The sequence below is a fragment of the Amblyomma mixtum genome, chromosome 1 (assembly GCF_055824585.1).
Source record: "Amblyomma mixtum isolate Tamu chromosome 1, ASM5582458v1, whole genome shotgun sequence".
Lineage (NCBI taxonomy): Eukaryota > Metazoa > Arthropoda > Arachnida > Ixodida > Ixodidae > Amblyomma > Amblyomma mixtum.
The window spans coordinates 78662713-78690701 of record NC_143012.1 but is presented as its reverse complement, the minus strand read 5'-3'; the positions used below and the strand labels follow the sequence as shown (position 1 = coordinate 78690701).

Here is a 27989-nt window from a genome sequence, read left to right as displayed (position 1 = left end):
CTATTTGGCACGGAAGAAGCTGTATCAGAAGGTGCGTCGTGGGAGAATTGTTGGACATTTCGCCAGGCAAGCTCACCGGTCACATAGCTCGATCGCCTCTGAACGAACTCTCTAGCGAGCGTGATTTCGGGGAGCCGGTTTGATGAATATTGGTCCTAGTGGCGCCGGTGACAAGCTTCGCGGTATCTGCGGGCGCAATTTTACTATTTTGGAAGCATGGAACTACGACTGTGCCTTACGCAGAGTTTAATCTCATAAACTTGCTTTTTGGTATGAGAAACGCCGTAATGAAAAGGTGCGGATGAATTTCGGCAACTCGTTTGTTGCCTTCGGTAAATAATTGATTTTTGAGGAAAGGAAATGGGGCAGTATCTGCCTCTCGTATCTCGGTGGACACCTGAACCGCACCGGAAGGGAAGGGAGGAAGGTAGGTATGAAAGAAGAAAGAGAGAAAGAGGTGCAGTAGTGGACAGCTCCGGAATATTTTGACCACCTGGGGATCTTTAACGTGCACTGACATGGCACAGTACACGGGCCTCTAGAGTAAACTGTATTGCTACTTTGGAGGGCGCTCCTTCCAACATTTTGGGGAGGAGTACGTTGGAAACTGCCGATATAGTGGACAATCCAAAACTCCAAGAATTTCGACCACCCAGGTGTTAGAAATTTCCAGAGCCCTTCACTACGGCGTCCCTCATAGCCTGAATCGCTTTGAGACGTAAAACCCCAAAAACCAACCAAAAAACCAAAACTCCGTAACTGTTCGCAGTGCATTCCCACCAGCGGAGTTTCCCGTTCCAACCTCTCAGTAGGAAGGCTCTGCGCCGCGATTTTCGGAGCCCCTCACTACAACCTCTCTCATAACCTCAGTCGTTTTGGGACGTTAAACCCTCATAAACCAAACCAACCAACTAACACTCCGTAACCGTTCGCAGTTCAAATCAACCAGTCGAGTTTCCCGTTCCAACCTGCCAGTAGCAAGGCTCTGTGCCGCGGCTGCCAAGGCGTCCCAAGGCCACGCGGCCAATGGGTGCTCGGAAGGTGCTCTGCGTGGTGTGGCGGCGGGTGTGGCTCCAGTCGGTGCGGCGACACTACGTGGCCACGCTGATCGAGGTGGCGTGCGTCGTCGGTCTCGCCTACCTCATGGTGCCGGTGGGCGCACCACTCCAGCCACGCAAGAGCAGAAACGGGGAGGTGCAGGCCGTTTTCCAACCGCCGAGGCTCGTATACCCGCCGAAGAACACAATGGGCGCCACTGGCAGCAGCACCTTTGCTAAGTCACCTAAGGCGAGCGTCGTGTATGGGCCTAAGAACGCCGCTAGCGACGCTCTCATCCGGGCAGCCTTCCCAAACCTTCCTGCCGGTAAGTTTCGTGCATCCGTTTTCGCGAAAAGAATTTGAGCCACTACGCTAAAGCTTTTCGTTCTCTCTAGATTTTTTAGTGCGCTAGAACTTATACGGGCCATTGCCCGCCTTTAGCCGTTGTGTGCGTGTCCTTCTGTCTGTGTGAAGCCGGTTTTGTAACGTGCAGCTCATCTATCAATCTTCATTATCAATAATCATCTCATCATCTATCAGTCATCTATTAATCTATCAGTCATCATATATGAATAATCTATATGCCTGCCCAGGGATATATTTATATATTGAAGAAGAGAGTCGTACGAACGAAAACGATTATTTTTTTCCGACGTATCGGCCGGCGCCCGGCCTTCGTCTGGGGATGGCGTTTTCGTTCGTGCGAACCTGCACTTCAATACGTATTTCTGGATGCGGGAAGATGACTTCTGGAAGCATATACATACATTGTAAGCATTGTGAGTGGCAGCACAATGCTTTATGGACTTGTACTTGTAGCGTGGTTGAAGCGTTCACGGGCGAGCTGCAACCTACAACGGTGGGAACTGGCAGAAGAAAGACGAAGACAGGGTGACACGCGACGGGTTGTGGGTTGCGACGGGTTGCGGAGGGAAGCCCTCCTTTCCTTTCGTCTGCAGCCCCGGGTGGGTCAGTAGTGCAAAAGCCGTTATCTGTCCTGGGGAAGCCTGGTGGTGTCCTGTCGAGTGTGCAATACATACGCTGCATGAGGAAGATCCGCTCCATGTGCTGCATGTCTCGCGAGATGAGTGCCACCCATTGTGTGCGCAGTTTCCTCTAACCCAGACCCCTCCAATGTTGTTGTTGGTGTGAAAACTTTTATTGTCCAACAGATAAGGACCACACCGCCTGGGCCGCTCTGTCTCACCCCCCTTTACGGGGGAGGGGACTTAGGAGCGGCCCAGCCGCACGGGATGGTCGCAATCGATGCTCGCCGGGTTGGTTTCGCCGGTGGCCTCTTCTGCCAGTTGGACGGCGGTTAGTTGGAGCTCAGGGTCCGAGCTCTGCAACAAGGCTTCTCAGGCTTCCCTACTGCTAATGTTTTTCGCCCTGCCTGAGGAGTAAGGGCACTCCCAAATTATATGGCCGAGGGTTCCTCTCGCCCCACACTTTATACATTTATCGTCCTCCAAGCAATTCATTGCTGTATGTCACCATCACCCTCCATTCGCACCCTGACTCTCCATTTACATTACCTTTTCCCCCTTAAACAGTGTGTAGTAGCAGACCACGGTCCCCTCACCGCCGGCCGACCTCTCCACCTTTCTTTTAATTAAATTGCTCCCTCTCTCTCTCCCTGTGCATTAGGTAAATTGGTTTTTGAGGGAAGGAAATGGTGCAGTATGTGTCTCACATATCTCAGCGGACACCTGAACCACGCCGTAAGGAAAGGGAGGAAGGTGGGAGTGAAGAAGAAAGAGAGAAAGAGGTGCCGTAGTGGAGGTCTCCGGAATAATTTCGACCATCTGGGGATCTTTAACGTGCACTGACACCGCACAGCACACGGGCGCCTCTTGCGTTTCGCCTCCATCGATACGCAGCCGCCGCGGTCGGGTTCGAACCCGGGTACTCCGGCTCGGTAGACGAGCGCCTTACCACTGAGCCACCGCGGCGGTAGTGAAGCAGGAAAACCGGTTTTGCGGCAGCTGCGGGCGCATGGAAAGGACAAAATCTTGTTCTGTGCATTGCGTCGTGCACGTGTGCCTTTACTGTGTTAACCAGATCATCACGCACGCGCGACCTGTACATATCTTATTGTGCTTATATGTAAATAGATTTATTGCCCAGTGTACTTCTCCCCCTTGTCCTTTCTACTATCCACTCACCTCTTTCATTTCACTTCTACACACTGCCTGCTATCCTTATTTCCATAGTCTATAGACTCTCTATTGAGAAATCCTAGAGAACAGTCTAAGGAATACGATTGGTACAGACAGTCTGTAGATAATCTATAGCTTTATGGCCACACACTTTTAGTAGACGTTTGTCTGTACTGAGTTTATAGACTATGAATAGACAAAAAGAAATATCTATAGAAAGACAAAGTCTATGAAGAGTCTATAGACTGTGTATAGGCCACTTCAAAAGGGTTACGTCGCATTTAGTTTAACGATGTCAGTCGGGGGTGTTTGCTTCCATCGCAGCCAACATCACGGCCCTAGATGCACGAGAGGACGTCCTGGAGAAGTGCCACGACGTCTGGAGCGCATCGGATAGGCCAGCGGACATCCTCTGCATCCAGTTCTCTGCGCTGTTAGGGACTCAAGCTGACGACTCCGGTCTGGAGTACAAGCTACACCGAGTCGCGCCCGACCAAATTCCCGAGTTGCTGCCGCTTCCACATCCAGACCAGTTTTACCTGCATGGGGAGATAGGAACGACGTATATGATGGGTAAGTGTGGGAACTACTCGCCCTGTGTGGTGCATGCACGCAGTTCACCTCCTGCGGCTTAGACAATGCAGTGTTTCTTGGTTCTCGTCCCGACGGCCAGGTGCGAAGGAACCGTCTTTGGGAAGGTATTCTTTGAAGTCCTTATTCGAAAGGCGCAGCTCTGAAGTATGCCTGGACGGGGCTGGCTAGATAGTATGCATGTATGTGTGTGTATGTATGTATGTATGTATGTATGTATGTATGTATGTATGTATGTATGTATGTATGTATGTATGTATGTATGTATGTATGTATGTATGTATGTATGTATGTATGTATGTATGTATGTATGTATGTATGTATGTATGTATGTATGTATGTATGTATGTTGGTTGGTTGGTTGGTTGGTTCGTTGGTTGGTTGGTTTATTGGGTTTAACGTCCCAAAGCGACTGAGACGACGAGAGACGCCGTAGTAGAGGGCTCCGTAAATTTCGACCACCTGGGGTTCTTTAACGTGCACTGACATCGCACAGTACACGGGCCTCTAGAATTTCTCCTCCAAAGAAATTCCAGCCGCCGCGGCCGGGATCGAACCCGCGTCTTTTGGGTCAGCAGCCGAGCACCATAACCACTGAGCCACCGCGGCGGCGTATGTATGTATGTATGTATGTATGTATGTATGTATGTATGTATGTATGTATGTATGTATGTATGTATGTATGTATGTATGTATGTATGTATGTATGTATGTATGTATGTATGTATGTTGGTTTATTGGGTTTAACGTCCCAAAGCGACTGAGACTATGAGAGACGCCGTAGTGGAGGGCTCCGGAAATTTCGACCACCTGGGGTTCTTTAACGTGCACTGACATCGCACAGCACACGGGCCTCTAGAATTTCTCCTCCAAAGAAATTCCAGCCGCGGCGGCCGGGATCGAACCCGCGTCTCTTTTGTCAGCAGCCGAGCACCATAACCACTCAGCCACCGCGGCGGCGTATGTATGTATGTATATATGTATGTATGTACGTATGTATGTATGTATGTATGTATGTATGTATGTATTGGTTTTAGGGGGTTTAACGTCGTATGTATGTATGTATGTATGTATGTATGTATGTATGTATGTATGTATGTATGTATGTATGTATGTGTGCGTGTATGTGTGTGTGCGTGTATGTGTGAGTACGTATGTACGCATGCATGTTTGCATATATAATGTACGTACGTACGGACAGACGGACGGACGGACGGACGGACGGACGGACGGACGGACGGACGGACGGACGGACGGACGGACGGTTGGATGGATGGATGGATGGATGGATGGATGGATGGATGGATGGAATGGAATGGAATGGAATGGAATGGAATGGAATGGAACGGAATGGAACGGAACGGAATGGAATGGAATGGAATGGAATGAAACGGAATGGAATGGAAGAAAAAATATGAGCTCTCGCATTTTGACAGGTAATAATCGGTGTTGCTAACAGTCCGCGGTGCAACAAGTACCGCATATATTGGAATAAACAGATGCCTGATGCTCACTGATTTCTCGACGTGGTCTGCAATAACATTCTCACTGATATGTGGAGCCACATTTTTGCCAACAAAATTGTCACAGCTCCAAATGAGAGAATATTCGAGTTTGGGTGCTTTTCGTAGCGGTAACGAAATAACAGCAGTTTTTTCTACAGCCGCCGCGATGGCTCAGTGGTTATGGTGCTCGGCTGCTGACCCGAAAGACGCGGGTTCGATCCCGGCCGCGGCGGTTGAATTTCTTCGGAGGAGAAATTCTAGAGGCCCGTGTACTGTGCGATGTCAGTGCACGTTAAAGAACCCCAGGTGGTCGAAATTTCCGGAGCCCTCCACTACGGCGTCTCTCATAGCCTTAGTCGCTTTGGGACGTTAAACCCCATAAACCAAACCAAACCAAACCAGTTTTTTCTACAATTTCCTTTGTGCTGCAGAGGATATGCTGGATGCGCAGGCAAGGCTGGACTACGCCTATTTGCAAAGCAAAAAGAAGGCAACCTATCAGGTTAGTAGTGTTCATCTGAAAACTTTTGGTTGTAAGGGTGACTGCCAGATTGAACTATCAGCCTTTCTCCCATTCAGCGGAGCAAATAGCGGCGTAAGAGGACAATATTTTTTTGTGATTTTAAGCCATGCCTTGTAGCTCCACTGTGACCACTTTTCAAGCAGTCTGCGTGCCTTTCTTGCACTTTAAGGCGTTACCTATGCCTTGGCCTGTGAACGCAACGCTTCTTGAGGAAAGGAAATGGCGCAGTAATTCTCTCACATCTCGGTGGACACCTGAACCGCGCCGTACAGGAAGGGAGGAAGTGGCAGTGAAAGAAGAAAGAGAAAGAGGAGCCGTAATGAAGAAAATGAAAATTGTATTTGAGGAAAGCAAAATTACGCAGGAACTGCCTCACACTCGCTCCTCGCGCATGCGCAGTTGGGGCTCTCCGGGGCTCCACGAAATCGCTCACACCTAGCGTAGTGTTGTTTCCGCAACAAAAAATTGTCCGGCGTCTCCGTAGGTGACCGTTTGAAGCCTCTTATATTGAGCGGCCAGAGCAACCAGGCCAGCGATCTGTGAATGTAGAGAACAACCACTACCGCATATATCGACATTAACCCTTTAACGGCATTGCTCCATACCCGTAAGGCCGTGCTTAAATATTATCTTCAGTTTTTCTGTGATACCACGGTGACGTCATCTGGGTCTTTGGGAGCAGTACTGCTGGCTGACGTCGGATTTCGTTGCTGAAGATGGTTTACGTTGGTTTATGGGGTTTAACGTCCCAAAGCGACTGAGGCTATGAGAGACGCCGTAGTGGAGGGCTCCGGAAATTTCGACCACCTGGGGTTCTTTAACGTGCACTGACATCGCACAGTACATGGGCCTCTAGAATTTCTCCTCCAAAGAAATTCAACCGCTGCGGCCGGGATCGAATCCGCGACTTTCGGGCCAGCAGGCGAGCACCATGACCACTGAGCCACCGCGGCGGCAGAGTCAAATGATGCATTCGCATATGAATTTACACAATGTTGCATGTTAAAAGATTTCAGGGACGCCCGTGTACTGTGCGATGTCATTTTCGATTAAAGAACTCTAGGTGGCATAACTTAAATCGCAACCCTCCACTGCGGTGTCCCTCATGTCCAACATTCTCGTATAAAAATTTTGAAAATTAGAAGATTGCAAGATGCTGCTATGGAAATATTGAAGGTAATGGTCCATTCTTCTGATACCCACCAAAATATTTCTTTTAAAGTGTTTCCATCGATCGCAACGAAGATTAAAGACTGCCATAGAAAACTAATGAGGAACGTTTTTTACGCTATCGAAAACGCTAATGAAAAAAAATTCAAGACTGTCGATATATTGATTGTTATAGAGAAATCTTAGATGATTTTGTCCAGAGTTCCTGGACATAGCCCATGTTTTTCTTCGACATGTTCAACCCCACATTTCACCGTTCAATTTGTAGATGCATGGGTCTAAAGAAGTTTCCCCAGTCTTTGCTTGGATGGCGGTCTGCAAACGGAAGTGATTTGCTGCGACTTTGAAGCAACAGAATCGTATTTCGAAGTAAGCGTTAAAGAGCGCGCAGTTGTGGAATTAGAGCTGAAATTAGACTGGAATTAGAGCTAAAAAAAGCCAGTAATCTTCTGGAAGCTAAGCGTGACCTATCTGGCGGCAGCGAAATGACAGGCGATGCCGAATAACAGGAGCAGAAGCAGTAGACAGTTTCAGATGTGTGTCCGAAAAACCTTTACGTACGCTACGGGCGCGCCTTACGCTCACTACCGCCCGTCCTGACAATGAGAGTCTTAGTACGTGTGGCTAAGGTGGCGACCGAGAAGCGTAACGTACCATGGCGCCCTCTAGTGACAACAAGTCCAAGATCCTGAACGGAGTGCCGAAGAAACTTTTTTTTTGTTTTATGAATGGTAGTAATTAATGCATTCGAAGACTGATTTTTTTATTAAGTGTAAATCAGTTGAATGAAATCATAGTGTAAATTCCAGTTCGCCTGGGGTCGTTGCTATGACGACAGTGTACGCCGGATATACTTACGCCTAACATCAAGAAATTGTTCAACTTATCTAAAAACGATAACTATTTCTGACCACTTTCATTACAGAGGGGTCAGAATGCACAAAAAATTGCGACCACACTTTGGCAACTAAAGTGTGGAGAGGCGAAAGCCGAGGACACTATCCCGTGACGACTTCAGGTGGATGTGACGCCACACCACTCCCGTGGCTATATCGATACCCAAATTATACATCTTTCGAGGATCTTAAGTGTTAATTACGCTTAATTAGACATTTTTCCATCTAATCTGACACAAATCCGACGTTTTTCCGACCACTCTAACAATTTTCACTATGCCGAGACGACTTCCGGTAGATGTGACGTCACACTGTTCTTGTGGCTATATCGACGTCCGTGTTATTTCGACGGAATTTTGATATTTTCACTATAGTTAATTAACTAATTACTCCACAGTCAAGAAACGTGGCTTCTATGCTCACGTTTTCCTCTTCTATCTGAAGCAACCATTTGTTTTCTCATATCTGTTTTAGTTCCCGAGTTAACACGAGTTAAACGCTGCCAAGGGTGTGACACCCCCCGCTAACGGACGACAGTATATTAGCCATTAAAAGCTTTCGCCTTAAAATGAAAGCGAATACAACGGCTTAAAGCGAGCTATGGCGTCGAAAAGTGCAGCGCCGACGCAGTGTTAGCTCCGAAGCGGGTGGGCAGGGCGCCGCCATGTTCTCAACGTTAACCACGCAAGCTACGCTAACACCGCAGCGCAGAGTCCGCCGGCTTGCGTACGCACGCAAGACGCAAGGCTCCCGCTTATGTTCTGCGCATGCGCACTACCGTCCCCGCAAGCTCCTTGCGCACGCTAAGCCGTTGCGGACGCACAGCTACAACTGTCTAGTCCTTTACGTAAATTTGTTTAGACAGTCTATAGACTGTCCATAGACTTCTGTCTGTAAAGTCTATAGCCTCTCTATAGACAAATCCTAGAGAACAGTCGATAGGCAATACAAAGGCTCTAGACAGTCTTGAACAATCTATAGGTTTATAACCATACACTCTTGGTATACTTTTGCCTATAGAGACTCTATAGACTGTAAACAGACAAAAAGAAATATCTACAGAAAGGCAGCTGAGTCTATAGACAATTTTCATAAGGGGCAAGCTGGGCATTCCTGCAGATCCCGCTGGTTCAGCTGCGTGAGCTTCCCCAAGTGCCACCGGCCTCGGACAGCATGGAGTTTCGCATATCCTCCGTAGTCCTCACGGCGATGGTTTATTGCCTACCCCTGCTGCGCCGCATTTCCGCCGTCACCAACGAGCTGTCAACGGGACTCAAGGTGGGCAGTGCTCAGCCTCTTCAGTGTGCGCATCCGTTTGGGGGGGGGGGGGGGGGGGGGGGGGGGGCTATGAGCACAGGTGCATCCAATTCGGTTCTCCGTCAGAATCGTTTATTGTGCCTGTGGCCCGCTTTAGCGGTATTTGTGCGGTGGCAGAAGAAGCATTCACTCCTGATAAAGTTGAATTTTAAAATGGAACATTTTTTTTTGCCCGCCACTCGATTCAATGCTCGTGACGTCAACGGTGCAAAAGGACTCCGAGATCACAGTCGCAAATGAATGGCGTGTGTCTCCTCTGCAGAGATCGGCACCGCGAGAAAGGAAGGCTCGGAGGTGATCGCTGCTCGCAAAACCTTCGTTTGCATTGAAGGTTGTCATTTCGTCAATTGAATGAAGCAAGCAATGAATAAAGGCGAGGTTATATTTGACGTCTGTATCCACTTCGCGGGAAGAAATTAGTGACTTGATGGCGCTTACGCATCTCTGCCTTGCCAAGAAAACGCGTTTGCTGCGGCGCCATCAACTGACCCCCCTTATCTCTAAGAATACCACCGAGACATACCACCCCCTCCCCCCCCCCCCCCCCCCCCGGGCCCCGATAATAGTCAACCTTCAGTCTAAATATAGAGTAGGCCTAACATTTCTACATAGTAGGGAGCATAGAATTGGAAACTAGTTGCTGTCTCAAGAACACGTGAACGTTTGTGTTACGCGTGTGTGAGCCTAAACGTTAAACGTAAATCTCTAGACTCTATAATTTAAAATAAAATCGAGTTCATTGTTTCACGAAAAAGCTTTACAAGATGCGCCTGAAAGAAGCAGTGGTAATGACTCTTTCAGTGTCTTCATTCTAGCAATACTTGCTAAGAGTTCATCCCGTTTCACCCTAAATTGTGACGTGATGAGGGAGTCTGGTCGCATAAGCACTTAATTTTCTTCAGGACACCAGAGTGGCAAGTTACTTAGCTACAGCTTATGCAACTGGCCGTACTTTAGAGCATTTAATTCGTGTTTCAGACATTAGTGTCATCATCGTCCATCGACTAGTATTGACACTAATAAAACTACCGGCACCACTGCTAATGCCACCACTGCCACTAATATTCCGAATATATTAAGCTTTTTCTATTAATAATACTGGTACTGCTACTACTGCGACTACCACTACTCCTACTCTCACTACTGTTGCGAATATAGTAATCTTTTTCTATTACTACTATTGCTAATCCAAGGGCTATTACGAATATATTAAAGGTGCACTAAAGAGGAATCTGAACTCGTATTTTTATCGCTGGAACTCGATTTCTGTGCGCCGTCCGCCGTGAACTGTGCGCCGATTTCCCAAATTTAAATTCTATTTACGTCTGGCTCCCGCCTTTTTTTTTTTTTTTTTTGAATTCCCCGCAAACGGTGGGAGGAGTCGACCAACCTTTCAACCAGTCCCGTGGCGGCTTGCCGCTCTGCCTTCGGCGGAGTGATACGTAGTGATCGGCGAAAGCAAAGAGCCCACGCGTATTTTTATTTCCGTGGGCCTAATTTGCAGCTATGTAGTCTCTGACTATATCTATTTATTCACGGAAACCTAAAAGAAACAAAATAAGAGCGAAAGCAAAGTCGCCACGTGACTGCCTGAAAGGCACTCCATGCGTTGGTCGACTCCTCCCACCGCTTGCGGGGAATTCAAAAAAAAAAAAAACGCGGGAGCCGGAAGCTAATCCGATTTAATTAGGGAAATCGGCCGCACAGCGCAATAAATCGAAGTTTCTAAGAATGCTCGTAACGTGTGGATCGAATTCCCGCGGCAAAAAGTCGAGTTCGAATTCCTCTTCAGTGCACCTTTAAGCATCTCTCATAGCCTTAGTCGCTTTGGGACGTTAAACCCCATAAACCAAACCAACTATTACTAGGGCTACTACTACTGCTGCTAAAACTACTACTATTACTACTACTGCCACTACTATTACGAATAATTAAGCTTTTACTATTACAACTACTGCTACTGCTCCCACGAATACTACTGCCGCCACTGTTCCTACAAGCACATTTACTACTAGAACCACCCCAGCCGTTTCTACTGCTACGACGACTGCCTCTGCTACTACCACTTCGGCTTTTGCTACTGTTCCTACTCTGGCCAGCATGGTAGTGGTGGCCGCCTTAATCAGAGAACACCCTCAAGAGCTGCCACTGTGAGGCCCGCATTACCCAGACCCTGTGCTTCCAAGAAAATGCAGTGCACGCCTTCTAACTGGTGCTTTCTGCTGGGCTAAATACTGTTCTCATTGGCGAAGGCGTGAAAACGGGAATTATCGGTTGCAACGCGATGGCGAGATCCGCGTTGCTCGCCGTGGAAACAGCCCTTGCACATTACCGTCATTCGCTCCAAATACGCATTTGCCTATACGGGATTAAAAAAGGAGTTTAGAGAACACCAGTAGCTTATTGTGTGCACTGTTATAAATGAAAAGAGTGTTAGCCACTTGCCAGAAATGCATTACGTTGCTGCCTCATTTTTACGAAACTCATGTTTACGAAACTACTACACACTATGCAGAAATTATAGTAAAGAAAAAATACGCAAAAACTACGGCACCCAGAAAGCGGCCTTTAGAATTTCTAGTTTTTAAATGATCACCACCGTGCTGCCAGCATTATTAAGCAAAGCAAGTCACTGAAAGCTTGAAAAAGAACATTGCTCTGTACCTGTTGCCACTGCAGGCATGAACATTCTGCTCACTTTTCTCTTTTTTTGTGTGTGTGTTTTCGTTTGACGCCATATAGAGGTTAAATATGAAGCACTACAATGTTAACCACTCATTGTGTTTTTCCATTTGAGTGTTTGTTTTCTGCACTGGATGTCTTGTGCTCCTCAATGGGAACATGACAGGGGTAGACTCTTCGTCAGGCATTTATCATTATTTTGGTCTGCTCCCTAGACAACTGTAACTGCGTTGTCTGAATAAAACTCTTTGTCTTCGAGTACGTTGTCCTCTAGCGCAATCATTTTTAAGGACAGGGTATGCTGTTGAAATGCCAGGGTATATTTCGATCACTAAGGGTAGAGAATGCTTAATCTTGGCCACGGAGGCATGTTTCTACAGCAGTAGAGCAACTTGATGCAGTTAGCAATGGAAGGAGTTTTGTAAACGCTTCACCGCAGGTCTTCGGGTTAGCAAGATGAGAAGTTTGAGAGAGAGAAAAAAGCAGTTGGGGAGAGTAGTTTGAGACGTCCTGTTAAAGTCTTCGTAACTGAAAGAAATTGGCACGTTTTGAAGAGAGAATTTGTTTTGGTTGACAACATGAAGTACTCCTCAATTTAGCGATGAGAGATCTACCTTCGGGGTAATAAGGGAATACTTACTCATTGACATCCACCCAGACGCAGCCATACGGCTACAAAGGAAAATTCTCAGAAACTTCGCAGCTTAAGAAAAGTTCGTTCTGGTCCGGGGTTCGAACCCGGGACCACCACTACACCGGAGCAGTCGCTCTACCAATTGAGCTAACCGGGACGGCAAGCTTATGGTAGGGCGAGAGCGAATTGATCAATAACTCGAAGTGGGAACTGTGTTGGTCAAATGTTGAAGGGGAACCCCCAAGGTGGAGTAGATTTGTTAAAAGGAAGTAATTACTAATTGACATCTATTCCACACTCAAATCTACTCCACCATGGGGGATTCCCCTTATATTTCACCAATACTTCGGGGTTCGGCAGAATACCCAGCTTACTCTTTTTTAATCCAGCTTACTTCTTCTTTGCTTTCGTATAGACTAATTCGTGTTTACAGACTAGAAAAAAAGAGTATCTCTGATTTTAGGGCGTGCAGTGCTGAGCGGGTGCTATATTACAGGACGAGCAGCAAGCGAATGGCCTGTCGATGCCCGCGTTCTGGTTCGGCCACTTCCTGTCGGCGCTTGCCATCCAGATGGTCGAGACGACGGCGATCGTCGGAATCATGTTCAGGGTGTCGCACTACGGGGTCAGTTGTTTCTTCAATCACTCCGACAACACGCTGGTCACATTCGTCATGCTCCTCTTCAACATTTGCCACATTCTGCAGGGGATGCTTTTCGCTGCAGTCTGCCGAAGTGGTGAGTTCCGACGTTGACCTGCCAATAGAGTTCATGGATGTGTTCGGCAATAAGAATTTCTAATAAGGGAGTAATTACTCATTGACATCCACCCGAGCGCAGCAGTATGGCTATAAAGGAAAGCTATGCAGCTTTCTCCGAAACATCGTAGTTAAAGAAATATTCGTCCTGGGACCACCGCGACTGCATGCAGAGTCACTGCTCCGGTGAAGCGGTGGTCCCGGGTTCGAACCTCGGACCAACAATATATATATATATATATATATATATATATATATATATATATATATATATATATATATATATATATATATATAAGCGCACAATTAGGGTTCTGTGATTGGTGGAGGGACATACCGACCAAATAAACATCATTCAGCCAGCTAATGACGCTACAAGCAATCGCCCACATACTTAAAACCATGACTAGACGGAATAAGCGAATTCTGATTTCTGTTCAAACTTATTATAAACGCTGCTGGTTTCCATAAGTTCTTTATTTAGGATTTGAAGTCGCATCACACGATCTGCGAGCTCCTTCGCGTGAACCGGTAATGTGATGACCCTGACCAAGAAAACCGTGTCCGATGCCTTTTCTGTTGCCACGGCATTAACAGCTGCTTCTGTAAAACATCCTATCTGCCTTAGACATGTCGCGCAGAAAATAAATATTTATTCTGTTACCCTCGGCACTTGAAGAATGTGGCCAAATTTTGGGAATGCACCGCCGTGGTGGCTCAGCGGTGACGGCGTCCGACTACTGAGACCCGAGTCGGATCGCGGCCGCGGCGGCTCCGTCTCAGCGGAGGAGAATCTCGAGACGCCTCTGTGCTGAGAAGCATTTGAACATGTTAATGAACCCGAGGTGGCCTAAATTATCTACAGTCCTGTGCTACGGCGTGCCTCATAAGCTCACTCTCTTTGGGATGCTAAAATAATACAAGCCAAGCCAGCCCAGAAAAAATAGATGCATTTCATTGAGACTGCGGTGCTGAGATGAGCGGCAGCTGTTTTAATTTTTTTAATTTTACGCTCAGTTATACGCTGAACCGACGACGTGCTGCAGTGAGTGAAGTGCGCTTCCCCGCCACGCCGACGTGGCATGCTCGGGCGCAGTAAGGAAGCATTGAGTTAGGTGCACTTCACTGCAAAGCAAGCTCCCCTGCGCTGTAGCAGACGACACGAAGCCCCGCCTCCAGGCCCTTGTGCGCATATGCGCCGCTTCTTTCTTCAATGCGCGGCCTAGACGGATGCTCTGAGGAGGCGCTGCTCTGGCGTAATTCAGGCGTTTCGCATAGCGCCGCCAGGCTGAACCGTGTTTCCACTTAGAATGGACGACCCTGTACATCCGCGGTTTTCAACCTGATAGTTTCAGAGTCCATCACAGGTGCTAGTGCTAATTTAGCCACACTTTAAACGAGGCGTACGCCTCGTTACAACCGCGTCTTGCGTACGATGCAGTTGGAGCGAGCATTGCGATGTTAGCAGTCGATTTAGCAAAGGGAATATAGGCATATGTAATTCAAGATATTGTAAGGAAAAACTGAGTTTTTTTTATTCAGATTTCGTACTTTCGATTTTTTTCGAAAGTTCATTCTTTTGCAGTTCGTACTTTCGATACTGAACTGAATTTCGCAACAAGATCTTGCGAGAAAAGCTAGGAGGAAAGTTGTCCGGAGAAGAATCCGGAATTTATCAACCTGTTTATACAACAGCATGGCCGGTAGTGCGAATCCTTACTTTCTGCCCTGATAGCGGGACCAGAAAAGAAGTAAAACCCATCCATCCCCACTCAAAAGCGTAATGGTTTTCTTGGTTCAGTGAAACTGTAGAGGACTGCTGAGGAATCAGTTACATAACGCATATTCTAGGGTCATTGTTTTCTATAGCTTTCATCTTCAGGAAACTAACCTTAGTCAACAACAATAACACGTCCTGCCTAGTCTCTGCTTCAGGCGCAAAAAAAAAAAAAAACTTTTTGGCAGCATTTCAGCAGAACATAATTTTCCTCAAGGTCGGCGCTTCACTCGATTCCTGTTTTTTTTTTTTTCTACTCCAGGCAAGCTGGCGATGTCACTGGCCGTCATGCTAGCGTTTATGGCTCCCCTCGCACAAATCTCGTCGACCCAGACTCTCGGCCAACTTGTGTTTAGAGACCGCCAGAAGAAGCTGCTGGAAGCCATCTCTCCTCAACTGATGGGGAGCCACGTACTGAAGACCCTGGCCTACTATGACGATTATGAGGGTGAGCGATGCCCACTTTTTTGTACTAAATAGCGCAGCATAGGATTAGAGAGTCCTGGACTTATTTATATAGGAGGTCTGTACAAGTTCAGGATTAAAGAGTCCGGGACTGAATTGTAAAGGAGGTTTGTACAAGTTCTTGATCGTTAGCACCCGGCTTTCTTAACGCATTTTGTCAGCAAGGACTGGCATTTATGTTTATAGCGCAGCAAGGACTCAGGGTACAAACACAAGCGCTAACTTCCACTGAAGCTTTATTTGATGAACACGCTATTCATACATGAAGAAGAACCAATACGTGTCAGCTTAGACAAGACAATTTGTGAACAACCACCTTAAAAAGCAAATGCAACCCGTTTCACCGGTTGGCATACTGCCCTGAGTCTGAAAATGCCATATCTTTCCTTGTCAGCGACAATGGCGGACTGCTTACACAGCTTTCAAGTCCAGCTCTTTCGATTGCGGCGGCGTCGATAATTTCTCTTGTCAGTCTATCCGCATTTCTACCAATCACCTCGCATTCTTAACCTCGCTTAACCGTTCATTAAGGCATCTGCCTGACGGCCCAATGTACGCCTTGCGGCACGGAAGCAGGAAATTGTAGATTATTTCCTATCTGCACGACACAAAAGGGTTTCTATGCCGAATCCTGCAGCTATTCTGAACCCTGCTGACAGGACAGGTGGCCTTGCAAATTCGGGACAATCTTTCCGGCGCAGACATACACACCTTCACTCCCACTTTTCGTGCTAACTTTTTGAGGGAGTGCGACAGCTTATGGATATATGGCACCCCCACTACCTTGCTGCCCTCTTCTCCATCAGTTACAGTCCTCTTGGCCTTTTCCTGCTGATGCAAGCTCTCTCACATATATCCACAAGCTGTCACACTCCCTCAAAAAGCACTGCATTATTAACTGCATTATTAAAGCAGGCGAATATTTGTCATTTTAGGTCGTCTAAGAGGATAATACTTCCCAGAAAAACGTAGGACCGAGCCATGCTGAATAGCAGAATGCAAGCCTGCTCCCTTCTCTTTCTTTGTAGCACGGTCACAACAAACATTTATAGATATATAAGCTGGGAACGGTAGCTTTTGAAAACTGAATACCTTGACAAAGTTGCCCGTTCGCGAACAAATGAGAATGTTGTCGCCATTTAGAACATTTGTAACTGAAAAACTCGGCGTTTCGAAGTTTGCGTGGCCCCTCCTTCGAGGGTGACAATGCGCTGTCCAGTTGTGGCGTTTATATACAGAGAAAGGACACGTTTTCATCGGCTATTCGCGGCTGAAAGTCGAACCGCCGAACCCATAGCGAGATCTGTCGAGTGCAAGCGGACCACGACGGGCCGCATGCTTGGGAGCTAAGGAACAGCATGCGCTGATGAAGAATGCATTTTCAGCTGCTGCAGCACTAACGTTGGCTAGCAACCAAACGTGCTAACGAATACAGGACGTTTGACTCTTTAAAAGGGTGACCAACGAGCGTTAGCCCATGCTAGGGCAGTGGAGACGCTCCGAGGCCGGTAGGGGCGAGCTTGCGGTATTCTTACCACGAGTCCTAGGCCGCTTACCTAGCCGTGCTGAAATGTCTGAACGCGACGTCTTCGCTAGGCCGCCAAGAGAGAAAATAGTCCCTATCACCCGCAACCGTCTCGCCGTCCGTGGCTCTAGTGCCACTGCGGCGCGGGTGCCCTCCATGGAAAAATAGGCACTACAATACAATACAATAGAATTTATTTGCCACTTTTTTATACACATAAGTCTGCTGGTCAGCCTAAGCACAAAGCGCTTGTTGGCTGACCTGGCAGTTGGTGGATACATATTCAGTAAATTTTCTATCTCAAGAAGTGATTAGATAGCAGGATTCTGTCCTACTCGTCACAAAAAGAAAAAGAAAAATGGGAACAAAATGAAAAGGCCAGTAATACATGGTAAGCACATATATGAAGGGAATTAAGACACATGAGGTATGCAAAGAGGATCCGTTCACACCTGCAAAGCCATAAAAAATGTTATTCTTGCATTGTTGCTAAGCACCACTTTCTAATGCTTTTCACCACTGTTTTCCTTTGTTCAGTATTGTACAGGTCGTTGTTAAGGCAGCTAGGGAGGACGCGCCATCGTGAGGAAGCCGAGCCTAAGGGGACGGAGTTTTGGGGGATTCCCTACATGGAGTGAGATTTCAATTGAAGGAATAGGTAAAAAGATTGGGAAAGCTGGGTACGGCAAGAGGGCGAGTATAGTGGGAAATATGTGAGGGGCAGGAATCTTTCAGGGATGATTCAGGGTGCGAACGTGCTCGAACTACTTGCGGGTGCATTACTGGTGTCCTCTCTTGCAGACTTTTTGGTTTTATTCACATTTGTTACATTTTTTTAAATGCGCTGTTGATTGAAGCTAACTTCAACAAAAAGTGTCTCGAAGATAGATGAAATTGTTTTGAAGACGTGAAGGCTCCTACTTGAGCAGACGCGTTCCCTTGTGTTCACGGAGCATATGTGGCATGAGACTCGACCAGATGCTTCCGACGTTTTGGAAACTAGCAGTCATGCGTCCGAGCACACAGTAGAGAGCCAGCTTTTGAGTGTACATTTAGAGCGTGTGCGGCCGCGCCTTCAGAAGGGTACAGATGACAAATTGGAGGTGGTTTTTATCAGTACGTTGGCACTTTTCAAAGACACATGTTCTACTTTTACTGAAAACAAAGCTTTTAGTTTTGAAAACGCTAAAAAAGACGAAGCACAGGTGTTCCCGCCATAGACCGGTTTCAGCAAGCAAACCGCATCGACGTCTACGAAGAGTTTTCTGCGCGGATCTCCGAAGCCCGGCTGCATTGGCTTGCATTTCGCAACGGTGATCACGGGGTCCCTTTTGATCCTTTCACAAGTATCAGCCGAATGGGAGACAACAACTGTCCCTTTTTCGAATTCTGCATTTTTCGCTAAAATGCTTCCCATGCAGCCGAACAAGCATGCGCATAACGAAACTGAACAAGGGAATCGATTTTTATTGTAAACTAAAATGGGATCGAGTAGTTTTTGGTTTTAGTTTTCTTTTTTTGCGCGACAACCTTCACAAATATACTGAGCTACCTGCTCGTGTTACGAGCCTTTGTCAATACCTTCTATGGACCGAATCAGTGCTAGTTACGGTACACTTCACTGTTTCGCGCCGTGTCTCTCGCAGGCGGAGCCGACTGGGGTGTGCTCTTCAAGCGTGCTCTTGACCTGGACAGTGTCACCTTGTTCGAGCTTCTTGCGGCCATGTGCGCCGCGGCTGCCTTCTATGTCTTCCTCCTGTTCTACGCCACCAACGTCCTTCCGTGGGCCACCGAATCACCACAGCACCCCCTCTTCTTCCTGATGGTGCGTGCAACCACTTAGCACAAAGCGGCCGCCGAGTTCCATTTGTTGTATGTGTACGTTTGAAAACAGCTGTATTTTCAGTGGCATTCTACTCGTTCTGTTGTTGTTTTTTGCCTACATTTCTTCTCATTGTCAGAACGTTCTGAAAGTTCAAGGTTAAGACATTTTCAATGCACTTGAGATGGGTGCCGGTCATTTTTCTTGGCACTTCATAATTAGACATATAGGCTGCAGAACCGTTTTCTGGCCGGCTAGTTGGTGACTGAAGTTCATTGTAGAACTCCGCAAAGAACAACCAGAGAGCAAAGGACACGCACAACACTGAGCTTGTGTTTTGTGCGTCCTTTGCTCTGTGGTTGTTCTTTGCGCAGTTAGAAAATGAACGCATACACACGCAGACGTACACGCGCACACGCACGCACGCGCATGCACACGCACGCACGCACACGCACGCACTCACACGCACAGGAACGCACACGCACGCGCACGCACGCGCGCTCATGCACACGCACGCACACACACACGAGCGCCGGCATTTTGTTGAGTTGGATAGTTCGTCACAGACAGACCTTTGTACGTTGAAACCAGCCGAATTTTTTATTCAGCATATCTTAAGGACCCTCTATTCATCGCGCTGACGCGAACGAATTCGCCATTGTGATGCCTCTGGTTAAATGTGAGCCAGTGACGAGCTCCATAATAGCGCCTCTTTTAGGTCTGGATGCTAAACCACTCAGAAGAAAAATATTGGTAGGGTTTTAAAGTTGTTAAACCTAATAGTCGTACGAACGCATGTTTTTAGCCTCTTTCGCTCATGATTTTGCTTTCCTGGGTCGTCGGCACGTCTGGTGATGATGGTGGGCTGAGGTTAAGCTCTGATCGTTATTAAGCTGATCGGGTCTGTTCACGCCACAAATGGCAGTTGGTGAAGACGACGAAGTGCAACGCACAAAGCGAGAATGTGTTGCAGTTTAATTAACACGACACGTGATTGGTTGCGGCGACAGCATAATGCTCTCGTGCTGTGGCCAGAGAAGATGATCTGTTCGCGGGTTCGAGACTCAGTCTCGGCGATATTTATTTTATTTCTGCATGGTCTGCTGCTATACCAGGTCTGACCAAGGACACCCTGAAGGTCAGGGAGCCAAAGGATCGCTGGCTGGGTTTGGCAGAGCTGAATAGTGTTTTCGCACTTAGAGTGTGCATGACTCGTGTCCTGTGGAACAAACATCAGCGCGTCCAGAAAGAGGTGTAAAATAGACTTTCACTAAACAAATATTGGACAGTGTTGCCTTGATTTGCACTTCAATAAGGCTCACGTTGAGGGACGAAAGGGTTGCAGTGAGGATTAGCGAAGAAACTTGAGGTTATTACGCAGCAGCGGATTTTACGATGAAGAAGTCAGCGGTGATAGCCTAGTGGTCTCGCCGAGCGGCCCTTAAAGGAGATCGGTTTGCGCAGCCGTGGGTTCGACTCCCAGTCATGGATATTCACGAAATTAAACGCTAAAAAATACACTTAGAGGTCAAAATAGCCATGGACGTCAGAACAGCCACGGACGTCGATATTGTCACGTTGTAGTGACGGCAGTCCAGCGGTTAGGAAGACACCAGAAAGACTTGCAAACGAAGCTCTTTATTTGGGCTGACTTGCGCCCGCAAAAGAACTGAATCACTCGGTGGCGGCGTAAGCAACAAGCGTGCTCGTCAATCGTCGAACTACGAATGTCCGCCGCTCGCGGCATCGCTAAATTTAAAGCCGGCAAGGAAACTTCCAGATAACAGGACAAGATCATCTACAGAAATCTGGAAAAACCTAGATGCAGCCTTTCATGGCTGCGATCAATCGAGATTAGTGTGGTCGCTTCTCGCGTCACGAACAAAAGTGATAACAACCCTTTCCTGCAGCCTTGAGCTTGAACGAACAAACACTACAATGATACGTGGCATTACCCCCTTTCCAAAGAAGCATCGTCTCGATGCTTTAAAATGAAAATAAACACGGAGATTGAAACTTCGAGTCCTTCAGCGTTCATAATATGGCTTCAGGCGTACGACATGTACGACTTCCGGGCGTGGGCGGCGTCGCTGAGATGCTGTCTTGCCGTCGGGGATGACTTCATAGTCGAGGTCACCGATGCGACGGAGAACCCTGTACGGGCCAAAGTAGCGTCGCAGCAACTTTTCGCTCAATCCACGGCGGCGAACTGGCGTCCATATCCAAACCCGATCACCTGGTTTGTAATGCGTGTCTCGTCGGCGCAGATTGTAGCGTCGGGCGTCGGTGTGCTGCTGGTCTTCAATGCGAAGCCGTGCAAGTCTTCGGGCTTCCTCGGCGCGATGAAGGTAGGCGGCGACGTCGAGGTTGTCTTCGTCGGAAACGTGCGGGAGCATTGCGTCGAGTGTTGTCGTGGGCTTCCTGCCGTATACCAGCTGGAATGGAGTAAACCTGGTTGTCTCCTGGGCGGCAGTATTATAGGCGAAGATCACGTAGGGCAGAATAGAGTCCCACGTCTTGTGTTCGGCGTCGATGTACATGGAGAGCATGTCTGCGATGGTCTTGTTCAGACGCTCTGTCAGTCCGTTGGTTTGCGGATGATAGGCAGTTGTCCTCCGATGGCTTGTCTGGCTGTACTTTAAAATGGCTTGCGTCAGCTCCGCTGTAAATGCTGTTCCTCTGTCTGTGATGAGCACTTCGGGTGCGCCGTGTCGGAGGACAATTTGTTCGACAAAAAATTTTGCAACTTCTGTTGCGCTACCACAAGGCAACGCTTTTGCTTCGGCGTAGCGGGTCATGTAGTCGGTGGCCACGATGATCCACTTGTTACCTGATGATGAAGTCGGATAGGGGCCGAGGAGGTCCATCCCGATTTGCTGAAAGGGCTTAGTTGGCGGTGGTATGGGGTTCAGGAGTCCGGCTGGTCTAGTCGGAGGCGTTTTGCGTCGCTGACACTCACGGCACGTTTTCACGTAATGGGAAACGTCGGTAGCTTGCCGCGGCCAATAGTACTTCTCCTGGATGCGGTGCAACGTGCGAGCAATCCCGAGATGCCCTGCAGTCGGCTCATCATGACATGCCTGCATAATTTCTTGCCTGAGATTTTTGGGCACTACAAGAAGATGCACTGTCCTGTTGGGAGCGAAGTTCTTCTTCAGAAGGACGTTATTGTGAAGGACGAAGGACGACAGTTGGCGCTTGAACCCCCGGGGAGGCGATGCGGTCTTGCCTTTCAAATAATCAACTAGGCTTTGCAACTCAGGATCCGAGCGCTGCTGCTGCGCGAAACTGCTGGCGCTGACCGGTCTTAAGAAAGCGTCGTCGTCTTCCTCTTCCGGTGCTGCGTCTACGGGAGCTCGCGATAGGCAGTCTGCATCGGAATGCTTGCGGCCAGATTTGTAGACTATAGTTATGTCGAATTCTTGAAGACGCAGGCTCCAACGAGCAAGGCAGCCGCAGGGATCTTTCAAATTGGCCAACCAGCACAGAGCATGGTGATCGCTCACAATCTTGAATGGTCGTCCGTATAGGTAGGGGCGAAATTTGGACGTGGCCCAAATAATGGCGAGACATTCTTTCTCTGTCGTCGAATAGTTGGCTTCGGCTTTCGACAGTGAACGGCTAGCGTACGCGATAACTTTCTCCTGTCTGCCATTTTTCTGAACGAGGACCGCTCCTAAGCCCACACTGCTTGCATCGGTATGAACTTCGGTTTCGGCATTTTCATCAAAGTGCCCGAGCACAGGAGGGGACTGTAAGCGGCGCTTCAGTTCGTTGAAAGCTTCCTCTTGCGGCCTTTCCCATTTAAAAGGCACGTCAGCCTTGGTAAGTTGGGTCAAAGGTTCAGTGATGCGCGAAAAGTTCTTGACGAATCGCCGGTAATAAGCGCACAATCCAAGGAATCTGCGTATAGCCTTCTTGTCATTAGGCTGTGGAAACTCTGCGATCGCAGCCGTCTTCTTGGGGTCTGGGCGAACTCCATCCTTGCTTACGACGTGACCAAGGAACAGCAGCTCCTCGTAGGCGAAGTGGCACTTCTCTGGTTTCAGTGTCAGGCCTGAAGACTTGATCGTTTCCAGCACTATCCGAAGCCTTCTGAGGTGGTCTTAAAAGCTTGAGGAGAAGACAACAACGTCATCTAAGTAGACTAGGCAAATCTGCCACTTCAAGCCTGCGAGCACCGTATCCATTACTCGCTGGAACGTCGCTGGGGCAGAACAGAGGCCGAATGGCATCACCTTGAACTCGAAGAGTCCGTCTGGCGTGATGAACGCAGTCTTCTCGCGATCTCTTTCGTCGACTTCAATTTGCCAGTAGCCGCTCTTCAAGTCCATCGATGAGAAGTACTTAGCGTTGCACAGCCGGTCCAGTGTATCGTCGATGCGGGGGAGGGGGTAGACATCCTTCTTCGTAATGTTGTTCAGGCGGCGGTAATCGACGCAAAAGCGAAGGGTGCCGTCTTTCTTTTTCAATAGGACGACCGGTGCTGCCCAGGGGCTCCTCGATGGCTGGATGACGTCGTCACGAAGCATTTCCTCAACTTGCTTGCGGATAGCTTGGCGTTCTAGCGGCGATACGCGGTAGGGGCTCTGTCGCAGTAGTCGTGCGTGTTCGTCTGTGACAATGCGGTGCTTGGCAAGCCGGGTTCGTCGCACATTCGATGCTGATGAGAAGCAATCGGTGTACCTTTGAAGAAGACTGCGTATTTGGTCTTGTCTGCTCCGGGGTAATGCCGGGTTGATGTCGAACGTGTGTTGATGGCCTTGTTCAGATAATTCTGCGGGTTGGTCGGGTAGGGCAAATATGTCTCTTATGTCTGCCAGCTCGTCGAGGAAAGCGATCGTTGTACCTTTGTTTAGATGCCGGTATTATTCGGTGAAGTTGGTTAGGAGCACATGGGCTTGGCCATGTCGGATTTCGGCGACTCCCCTCGCGACGCCCAATCCTCGATCCAGGAGTAACTGGGTGTTCCCCTCGATAACGCCTTCGGCATTTTCGATGTCTCCAGCACCTATGCAGGCGAGGACACTTGATCGGGGCGGCACGGTCAATGCTTCGTCGAGGACGTTTAAGGCAACGTGATGAGTCGCGCTCGTCGCAACAGGTATGACTTTGTCCGTGGAAAGCTTGATCGACTTAGATCGAAGGTCGATGATCGCTCGATGTTCATTCAGGAAGTCCATTCCCAAAATCACGTCTCGCGAGCACTGCTGTAGGATCAAAAAGGTTGTCGCATAGGTTCTCCCGTTTACAGTAACTCTCGCGGTGCAGCGTCCTGACGGCGTAATCAGGTTGCCACCTGCGGTGCGGATCAGCGGGCCATCCCAAGTTGTTGTTACCTTCCTGAGTCGGACAGCGAGTGGCCCACTCATGACGGAGTAGTCAGCTCCGGTGTCCACCAAGGCAGTAACCGCGTGATCGTCGATCATAACTTCAAGGTCACTTATTCGCGTTTTCGCATTGCACGTTGTCTTCGGTGTACGGTCTCGGCTTCTTCGAGTAGTGAGGGTGTGGTGGGCGTACTGCGTCGTTACTTCACTGGGCAGCGGTAAAAGCTTCAAATCTGGCCGCGTCGTCGTCGTCGGTGTCGTCGTCGTCGGTGTTGTCGTCGTCGGTGTTGTCGTCGTAGTTGAGGCATGGTCTTGAGTACTCGTCGATGGAGGATCTTTGTCATTGTGCTTAGAAGCAACCTCACCTCCAGAGGCTGCTTTATTTAGTTTAACCTTCGGGGGCTTGGGGAGCGTCCACGCATGGCGTAACGTCGGCTAGGAGATACAAAGCGCGGGGACGATGGCGACGGGGAACGTGATAGGCGGCTCGGCGATGAGTATTCTTCCCGACGCAAAAACTCCTCGATTTCGGCTGGTCGCTGGCCGGGTCGGGGTCGTGGAGCGTCGTAAGAGAACTCTCGGATGCCCAGTCTTCTGTATGGGCAGTGCCGGAGGACGTGACCGGCTTCACCACAGTGGAAGCATAGTGGGTGGCGCTGGTCGGGAGTTCTCCACTCGTCGTATTTCCTCGGCTGCGCGCGTCGCTCGTAGGACCGGCGGGTTGGGGCGAGTGGGCGGCGGTCCAACGCAGCTGGCTGAGGGCGATAGGGGCTTGGGTCCCGTCGTCGAGGTGCAGGACGGCGCACAGCGGCGGCGTAAGTCATGGCTGGGGGCTGCAGAGGCTGCGTGGGTGTCGGCGTCACACCCAAGGCCTGTTGAACATCGTCCCGGATGACGTCAGTGAGCGATGAAAGTTGCGGCTGCGTTCCCGTTGGCAGCAATCGTCGGAGCTCCTCTCGCACAACTTCACGTATAACCTCCCGCAGGTTATCGTTGTTAGCGGTGTCCATGCAACTTGCTGACAAAAAGCGCTGCTGGCGGTCATACTGGCGGGCTCGGGCGTCAAGAGTTTTCTCCATTGTGGATTCCTCTTCTACGAATTCCGCGACGGTGTTAGGTGGGTTGCGAACGAGGCCGGCAAATAGTTGCTCTTTAACTCCTCGCATAAGCAACTTCACCTTCTCTTCTTCCTTCATGCTCGCGTCGGCACGCCGGAAGAGACGCTTCATTTCCTCAGTGTACACAGCAACGGTCTCATTTGGGTGTTGTATGCGAGACTGTAGCAGCTGCTGGGCTCTCTCCTTTCGCACGACGTTCGTGAAGGTCTTTAGAAGCTGGTCCTTGAAGGTTTCCCAGTTCGTGAGGTTAGCTTCCTCATTCTGAAACCAGACTTTTGCTGGTCCCTCCAAGGCGAAGAAGACGTACCTAAGTTTCGTGGCATCGTCCCAGTTGTTGAAGATAGCCACACGGTCGAACTGCTCCAGCCATTCTTCGGGGTCGGCGCCAGGCGAAGCGTCGAAGGTTGGTGGCACCCGCTGCTGCTGAAGAATGATTGGAGTCATTGTCTGGGGCAAGCTCATGGTAGACGTTGCTGCTGGCTTCCGCTTCCGGGTAGGGTCCGGCAGAATCCCGAACTCTGGTGCGTCCCCTTGCAGGCGTCGGCTAGCGCGGTGGACTGGACTCAGGTCCTGCCGTTAATGACTCAGAGGGCTGGCGTCACGGCTTGTAGGGGGTGTCCGGTACATGGAAGGCTACCCAGCACCTCCACTAGATGTCACGTTGTAGTGACGGCAGTCCAGCAGTCAGGAAGACACCAGAAAGACTTGCAAACGAAGCTCTTTATTTGGGCTGACTTGCGTCCGCAAAAGAACTGAATCACTCGGTGGCGGCGTAAGCAACAAGCGTGCTCGTCAATCGTCGAACTACGAATGTCCGCCGCTCGCGGCATCGCTCAATTTAAAGCCGGCATGGAAACTTCCAGATAACAAGACAAGATCATCTACAGAAATCTGGAAAAACCTAGATGCAGCCTTTCATGGCTGCGATCAATCGAGATTAGTGTGGTCGCTTCTCGCGTCACGAACAAAAGTGATAACAACCCTTTCCTGCAGCCTTGAGCTTGAACGAACAAACACTACAATGATACGTGGCAATATAGTATGTGGACGTTTCTGCTTTCGCATTGCTCCCATGCGGGTCGCCGCTTTGATCTTAAAGCTTTTCATTTCTCCTAGAGAGAAGATCCGACATCAGGTCTTGTGAGTATGGGGCCACGTCTATTCGTAGAGTTTTTGCCGTGATAAGGAGTCTTCGGAAATACAACGCTAGTTTTACTCCCCCAAAAGCTTTAGTGATGCAACGAAGGCTCTGTCTTCGCACAGCCGGGCTACTGGAGGCCAAGTCCTGCAACGCCTACGGGAAACGAGTCCGCAACTGAGGAACCCCACCCGGACCGTTTTGAACAGCCGCCAGAGGGAGAGCCTGCTGCGGACGTCCGTCACCTCAGCGTGGTAAGGGCAATACGTGATACGCCGTGAATTATGTTTCGACGTGTTTGGCAGCATGCCCAGCTGAGTCAGAATAAAAAGTGGCAGTTAGATCTTTAACTCCCAGGGGACGCATCTGTTTTCGTGAATAGTGCCAAAATGGCTCTTAATATTAATACCCCTGTTGCGATCTAACGATCTATCGGTAAACCAAAAAAATTCTTCGAACTAAATGCTTCCAGTAGCTCTAAACTGGACCCAGAATGCCTGAAAACTCACTACAAACTGGACTAGCCAGGAGCCAGAAATGACAGATTTTGACGGCACTTACTCATCCATGTTCGTTACGCCTCCCTTACGAAAGTTTTTTAGACAGTCTGTAGACTGTCCATAGACTTCTGACTACGTGTCTATGAAGTCCATAGAGTATCTACAGAGAACCCTAGAGAACAGTTTATAGGCAAAACAGATGCTATGGACTGTCTGTAGACAGTTTATATAATTATGGCAATGCACTTCTGGAGATTGAATTATGGTCTGGCTTTAATTTTACCCAGGTGTTTGGGAGCCACAAAGCTCTGGATGACGTGAACCTGAAGATCTATGCCTCCCAGGTGACGGTGCTTCTCGGTCAAAATGGCGCCGGCAAGACGACACTCATGAGAACACTCACAGGTGGGCGCTGCCGCTGTCGTCTGGGCTACAAACACAGAAGTTGCAACAGCGTACAAAGCTACGGCGGTAATCTGGGTGGGTACATGCCTGAAATATTGTAACGAAAGCTACATTGGCCACGAACTTGCGATATCGCTGCGGCGGTGCTTCGAGGAGGTACAGAGACCGACCTTGAGCCGTTGCCTAGCAACCGCCTCAGCTGGCGGACGCTTCACGCTCACCGCGCCATCTGGCATGACGTCACACCGCGCGCCTCGCCGCGGGGCCACCGCCACCGTTTGGTATGACGTCACACCGCTTGCCTCGTAGTTGCGCTCGCCTCCGCTCGCTTCGCCAGCTGTGTCGCATGCCTGATAACATGTCGGAGGATTGGAAAGGAGAACTCTCATGCGCCGCAACCACCAAGCTATGCCTTAGCTTTCGCTACGTATATCCTGGCATAGCCGAGCTAAGCCACTGCCAATTTTTTTGGATTTTTAGCACGAAAAATGCTAGCACCTGCAACCAGTGGCGTAGCCAGAAATATTTTCAGAGGGGGGGGGGGGGGGATATTATACGCAGTCGGTAACAAAAATTAAAATAGGAAGTTAGCCTGCGCCCAGACAATACCTTAGTCATTTTTCTTCTGTAATAAACG

At 49.0% G+C, this 27989-nt stretch overlaps 1 protein-coding gene across 1 annotated transcript in view; it reads left to right on the top strand.

Annotated features, from left to right (window-relative positions):
* Positions 1–1026: 1026 nt before the first annotated feature.
* Positions 1027–27989, top strand: part of LOC149366872 (phospholipid-transporting ATPase ABCA3-like) — an 83648-nt gene continuing 56685 nt past the window's right edge. Inside the window, exons 1-9 of the mRNA XM_089572120.1 lie at positions 1027–1363; positions 3522–3770; positions 5725–5795; positions 9002–9160; positions 13012–13252; positions 15312–15497; positions 18686–18864; positions 26573–26701; positions 27235–27352. Coding sequence (XP_089428246.1) covers positions 1027–1363; positions 3522–3770; positions 5725–5795; positions 9002–9160; positions 13012–13252; positions 15312–15497; positions 18686–18864; positions 26573–26701; positions 27235–27352 — 1669 coding nt within the window. The remainder of the gene's footprint in view (positions 1364–3521; positions 3771–5724; positions 5796–9001; positions 9161–13011; positions 13253–15311; positions 15498–18685; positions 18865–26572; positions 26702–27234; positions 27353–27989) is intronic.